This window comes from Pan troglodytes, chromosome 1, assembly GCF_028858775.2.
Source record: "Pan troglodytes isolate AG18354 chromosome 1, NHGRI_mPanTro3-v2.0_pri, whole genome shotgun sequence".
Taxonomy (NCBI): domain Eukaryota; kingdom Metazoa; phylum Chordata; class Mammalia; order Primates; family Hominidae; genus Pan; species Pan troglodytes.
Genome location: NC_072398.2, coordinates 197960470 through 197967305, shown reverse-complemented (window position 1 = coordinate 197967305; position 6836 = coordinate 197960470). Strand labels below are relative to the sequence as shown.

General features: G+C 45.6%; 1 protein-coding gene across 2 annotated transcripts in view; it reads right to left on the bottom strand.

Moving 5' to 3' along the window:
• Window positions 1–2732: 2732 nt before the first annotated feature.
• AK2 (adenylate kinase 2) overlaps window positions 2733–6836 on the bottom strand; it is a 28100-nt gene continuing 23996 nt past the window's right edge. The window contains exons 7-8 of one of the 2 annotated variants that reach the window (XR_002944570.3): window positions 4617–4685; window positions 2733–3746 (exon numbers count right to left, since the gene is read on the bottom strand). Coding sequence is in view for 1 of the 2 variants with exons in the window: in XM_513289.9 (XP_513289.2) it covers window positions 4681–4685 (5 nt within the window). In the remaining variant the exon portion in view is untranslated. Of the gene's footprint in view, window positions 4686–6836 lie in introns of both variants that reach the window. The other variant, XM_513289.9, reaches the window with a different exon arrangement.

Sequence of the window (6836 nt, the reverse complement as noted above, 5' to 3'; positions counted from 1 at the left end):
CTCGCATGCATAGCTCACAATAGGGTTTGTGCTCCTATGAGAATCTAATGCTACTGCTGATCTGACAGGAGATGGAGCTTAGGCGGTAGTGCTCACTTGCCTGTCGCTCACCTCCTGCTGGTGGTAGTCATGGCCTGGGGGTTGGGGATCCCTGCTTGAGGTTAAAGCAGCCCAGAGCACCAGTGGCCGCTGTACCCTCCCTTGTGCTGTGCCCTCAGCTGGAATGCTGCCACCCTCTGCATGGAGTCACCCAGATCCCACTTCCTTCACAAAGCTACCTTCTTCTCTGCAGTCTGACCTCCTGTACTGCATAATTAGCCCTTCCTTTACACTCTGCTTCTCTTCCAAAATAGACTCAAGGCAGTTTACAACACACATGAGCACAAAAATGCTAAACACTGAACTAAAATTGGGCTGGCGTTGAAATTTTATTAAGAAACCATGGCTGAGGAATGATTAACAACTGAACACAAGACGTAGTTTTGAGTTTCCTCACAGCCAGGGCAAGAAGGAAGACAGTAGAAAGTGAAGCATTTCTTTCTCTCTTTTTTTTTTTCTTGAGACGGAGCCTTACCCTGTCGCCCAGGCTGGAGTGCAATGGCGCGATCTCAGCTCACTGCGACCTCCGCCTCCCGGGTTCAAGCAATTCTCCTGCCTCGAACTCCCAAATAGTTGCGATTACAGGTGGGCGCCACCATGCCCAGCTGATTTTTTTGTATCTTTAGTAGAGACGGGGTTTCACCACGTTGGCCAGGCTGGTCTCAAACTCCTGACCTTGTGATCCGCATGCCCCGGCCTCCCAAAGTGCTGAGATTACAGGCATGAGCCACCGTGCTCGGCCAAAAATGAAGCATTTCTTATTTAGTAGAAGAAAGAAGACCAGCTAAACAGGAAGCATAATGAACTCCTAGCTAAGCTCAGAGGAATTTGTCTGCAAAACCCTTACAGAACACCACACAATCAAATTATTTGCTCCATAGCAACTTTACCCCCAAAGTGCAGATCTGTTTGGCTTATTGGCTTGAGGGCTATCTGCACAGGATCTAGGCCCATGTTGTCTTGCCCTCTGATGCTCTGTCTTTCCATTTCCACCTGTTTTCTGCTGGGGGCACCTCAATCTGGACTGGGCACCTGGAAGGGGCCCTCTGTGAGAGCAGCTCATCATCACACTGCCATGGATGACTCTAAACCCAGAGCTGCTGCATTCCCAAGACATCAGAAGCACACTGCTCCCCCTGGAGTTATGAATAATGCAACACCATCAGCTACACAGAGCTGCAATCTGAGACGGCTGCCTGTGACTCAACAGCCTACATACACACCCTCCCCTGGCCACCTTATCCAGAACCAGGAGATAATCGTGGAGGACAAGAGATGGGAACCGGCTCCTTCCCCCAACATAACTCACCCCTCCAGCCTTTCTGGAATACGTGTGATTCCAGGAGCTATGCAAATCCAGCACATTGGAACTTTAGTACCAACAATAAGGAAACAACGGAGGATGGCCAAATAGAAAAAGGTCTTACCTGTGGCAGGTCCTTCACTGTAACACAGCAAACCTACTTGAGTTTCTCCTTTTGTTTGGATCCATGGCTCATAGCCTTTTCTGTATCATGAGTGCCTTTGAGATCATTTCGTCTCTCCCCAGCAAAGTGTCAAAGCAATTGGCACAGTGTTAAGAGGCTGGGGTGTGGAGCCAGACTTGGACTCAGGCTCTGGTTCTGCCATTATCAGATGTCTGAACCTCAAAGTCTACAGACATACCATAGAGATAACAGCAGTACTTACCTCCACAGGGTTATCGAGGAGAATAAATGAGATAATGCATGCAGAACCTCTCACACAGCTAAGAATTTAATATGTTAGACTATTATTAATTATGAAAACACATAAAGAATTCTGCATATAATTTCAGAGGTCTATGATTTCTAGGGGATCCTTAGCCTGGTTCCAGATGGTCAGTAAGACAACTTTCTTCAATGCCTACATTTTCCCTCTGAATTCCATCTGTGTTTACTAAGCATCTGCTGTGTCCTGGGCAGTCCAACCCACATGAGTATCTTGGTCACTAGTGTCATCAGCACCTTTGAGGGGTAGGGATCATTCCTATTCTACTGATGAGGTGAGATAACTTGTCCAAGGTCGCATGGTGAAGTCGCTGTTGAAATCTGTCTTCTGACTCGTTGCTCTGTCTTCATCTGAGGAAAGACTTGTGAGGCTTCTGAGGAGGCTGCTCTCCATCCTGCTGTGTTCTGTCAGTGACACTTTGTGCACACAGGAGATCCTAAGACACATACCCCAGGCCCTCAGAGCCGGCAGTGACTTCTTCAAAATCAGTTCCGGCAGCGCTGAGTGTCCATGGAAAAGAGCTCTTATTCAGAGCAGCCCTTCCTGTGTGCAGAGCTACGCAAGTAATTAAATCACTTCAGCAACAAGATCAAGGGGACGGATAAGTGTTAGAGACTGTGTTTCAGTCCTGACTGCCTCTTATGCATGACCTCAGGAATGCCACTTCACCTCTCTGAGTCTGGTTTCCTCACCTATAAAAGTGAAGGACAGTTCTGACTCCACAGGGTGCTGTGTGAGGGTTACGTGAAGTCGAGGGTTACATGAAGCCTTTGCATAATACCTGGCATAACGTCAGTCTTCCGGGAGTGGTAGGACTAGTCTGCATTCTTGGTTTGCAGATTAGATGAGGAAACCCAGGCCCAAAGAAGCAAACAAACAATAGCTCACCCAGTCTTCTCTGTTTATTCTTCTCAACTACACCATGCTGCTTTGCAGGTTGGTTTGACAAACATTTCCCCACAATTAGATGCATGATGACCAAGGGAGGAAAGAAAATTTTCACAGGGTATTTAAAAAGCTCAGGGAACAAACAGATCAGTGCAAATCAGTAAGGCTAACACCTGAAAATGACTCTGCACAGGTGAGGAAGTGGAGCAGAAGAGGGAGGGGCTGGTTCAGGGAACAGGATTTAATATGTCAGTGAAGACCCTGCCTCTCTCTGTAACAAGATGCCTAAAGAATAGTGGTGCTTCCAGCCCAGCTCCCTCTTGTTTTGGGAACAACAGTCATTTCTCAGAAACCTCACTTGCAAAGGCAGCCCTTCCAAAAACATGAGAGCTTTAGTTTGGAGAAATTATTTAAGCTCACTTTTGCTGGAGAGGAAATGAATTTAAACTAGGACACACAGAGAAGCAACAAAGAGTGTTAAAGAAGCAACTGAAAAGGTAGTCAAAGATCTGGCTTAGGGATTAGAAGCACTGGCTTTCTAGACTATGGACAAGTGTCCATTCAACAGTTATCCAGCCTGGCAGGAAGCAGATATCTTTCTGTGTATATCTGGATCCAACTAACATTTATCCAATGTCTGTTGCATGCCAGGTACTGAGCAAAAACCTCTTCCTATAAATTTCATTTAATGCCATTAAGGCCGAGAAGGTGGCATAACCAACTTCCTTTTTCAGCTGAGGAAACAGGAGCACAGTGAATAACTAACTGGCTGGGATTTGTCCTAGGTCCCCTGAACTCCAAGCACAGTGCTATCTCCACTAGACCAAGCTGCCTTGTCTCTGGGCTCAAGAGAAGCCTGCATAGGAGCTGAAGGTCAAGAGGGTGCAGGCTTATCTCATATGCACATACCTGGACCTCCCTACCACACAGCTGCCAGCGACCACAAGAAAGGGCTTCTTTTCCTTCCAGCCAGGTCCAGAATTCAATGTCATTTTTCTAGCTTAGATTATCTAAAAAAAATGCCACAACAGGGGATACAAATTTTAACATATTTTATTGATTTAGGGGCCAAACAAGGCAGCATTTGGTCAGTTAAGAAAGGCACCTCATTGAAAATAATACAACACAGTGCTGTTGAGTGATCCCAGTCACAGGATTTGAGAATGGAAAGGACAATCTTTGGATGACATAGCTTAGGACACTTGCTCATTTATTTAAAAGAGTCCCTTCACACACTGCAGATAAAAGAAGGCAAGAGCATAGGATTGTGGCATGTGCTGAGTAGCTGTGAGAGGTTACTCATGAGAGTAGGTAGCCTAGTAAATTAGTGGTAAGTCAGGGGAAGGGAATCAGCCTCCCTTTCCATTTCATTCCCTTCCCCCTCCCCTTGATTCCAGTTTGCTTGATTTGTTGAGCCACCATCCCTATGAATACACCTTACATCTCTTTCAAATGTGGAGATGGTTTTTTGATCTTACAGTGTGTGGAACCGGGGTCAGTAATCAAAGCTCCCTGTTCCAAGCTATAGACAGACAGGACAACAATTTGATTTCCTGTACTCTTGGTCTGGAACCCATGGGGTTCTGAGATAAAACCTGAGGTCTTAGAGCACTGGCTTTAAAAAATATTTTCACCAGTCCAGAGTAAATGAAAACCCGATTCCTTAGAAATAATATTGTGTCTATTTCTACCCCCACCCTCCAAGCATGGTGTTTTTTAAAAAATTAATTTTTCCCTTACACTTTAAAAACTCTCACCTATGTATAAAAGAAACTGCCACACTACAATAACACTGCTGTTGTTCCGAGTATTCCTCTGAGCCCCTCACCAGCCCTCCCTCACCATCCTCACCCTGACCACCCTTCCCCTCTGCCCAGCACCTAAGAGCAGGGATCACGCCGCGGGGTGATGAGCAGTGTTGCAGTCTCGCCTGGCCTTCTGATACTAGGCTGAAATAGAGAGGAAACAAGAGAGAACAAAATGGGTTTTTAAAAACCAAGTACATATCAGAGGAGGCTGGCATGTAAGCCCCAGCAACCAAATGCATTAAACACTGGAAATTTCTGTGACAGGTAAAAGCAGAACCTGCTGAGGCTGAGGAACTCTGGAATTAAATGAAGCAAAAACAGAATCCTAACCATACTGAGAAGGGTATATGCATTCCCTATGAATCTTCCAGTTCTTATGGGCAGCCCAAATATTACTTGTACATGTTGTATGCACACGTGAATCTATGTGGACGGATGACAAATATTTGGGCAAGGATCATGCACATTCAATTAGCAAACATTCAGGAACCTCAACTTTGAGGCCAAGTGCTTACAATTGTCCCTAGTTAAAGGGGAGCTGATTCTAAGATTCATGATGCCACTGTCACCCAGAGAAGGATCCCAGACCAGGCACACATAGCTGACAGTTTTTGTTTCACTCCTCTTCCTTGCCCATTCCCAGAAGTCATGTGCTTCCCAGAAACACACAAAGCCAGACTGAGTTTCCACTAAGAGTGGGTGGAGTTGGTTTAGAGCCAGGAAAACAAGGCAGGACAGAGGCAGCAGACACTCACTTGGACCAGGCAAAGAGGGAAGCAAGGTGGCCAGGTACTCATGCCCAGTTGCCATGTGGACGGCAGATAAGACCTCTGGTAGTCTCACAGATGGCAGGAGAGCTCAGGTCAGGAGGCTGGGCACTTTAGAGTCCACTGAATCGAGTCAGCAGCAGATTATGCTGAGGCTGGCGATATTATTTACTGGATCTGCCACTGACTTTCTAATGGTTTTTCCAGAGGCTGCCGTTTTTGTGGTCCTTCATAGCAGTCTGTTACTTCATCTGTTTGCCACAAATCAAACCAGAGACCAAAAGACAGCAGGGACCTTAGAAAATGCTCAATAGTTGGGAAGCTAAGGTTATGAATAAAAGCTGGTAATTGTCACAGGTGGTCTTATTTCTGGGTGATCTTTTCTTGGGGAAGTCCATGGCTATAGCCATCATAAAATTAGGGGTGAAGGGTTGGATCTAGAAGGGAGAGGGTTTGGGCTTAAAAAGAACATATCTGATTTCAGTTTTATGTCCTGGAGAGAGACTGGGTTTGAATAAATACTGATCAAAATGAATCCAAGAATAGATCACACACTGTTTTGTTCACACTTGGAAACACAGGCAAACATTAAAAATAAAAGCAAATAAACCTACCCTGGTCTCTTTTTGGGGAAGTAGATTTGACTGCTCTCAGATGATCAGCCTGGATGTTCAGAAGACAATCTGAATTCAAAAGGACCTTTCACCTGGTTTAATTCTCTGGCAACAATTCAGTTTTCAAACCCAATTCCCAAATAATCGCTATTTTCAGCATCATGATGCAGATCACAAAAATATTCCAATTTGGCCTGGCTCTTTTTATGACAATATCCTCTCCCAGTAATTTCTGTAACCTGCAACATAAGTGCCTTTTTCCTTCCACCTAGGGGGAAAAAATTAATGATCCCTGTTCACACACTGACTCACGTGGGTTTTCATCATGGGTTAGAAAACAAAATGGAATTCTCTGTCCATAATGTGCCATCAGGAACTGTGACCCTGCCTGACTTCACATGATCCTGGACTTCTAATCAGCTGCTGGAAATGGAAGAAATACTATGAGGTTCTGGAATTGCGGTCCCTGGAAGATTACCTGGGTTAGTTCATTTTGGTCAAAAAATAAAATCAAAAGTATGGTTAAAGAAGTAAACAGCTGGGCTGGGTGTAGTGGCTTACGTCTGTGATCCTGGCACTTCAGGAGGCCAAGGTGGGTGGATTGCTTAAGCCTAGGAGTTCAAGACCAGCCTGGCCAACTTGGCAAAATCCTGTCTCTACAAAAAATACAAAAATCAGCCAGGTGTTGTGGCATGCACCTGTAGTCCCAGCTGCTCAGGAGGCTGAGGTGGGAGAATTGCTTGAGCCCCAGGAGGCAGAGGTTGCCGTGAGCCAAGATCACGCCACTGCACTCCAGCCAGGGTGGCAGAGCGAAACCTTGTCTCAAAACAACAACAAAAAAGAAGTAAACAGCTGGTAAAGCAACCTAGCCTAAAACTTACAAAGTAGGAGAGTGAACACATATGTACATG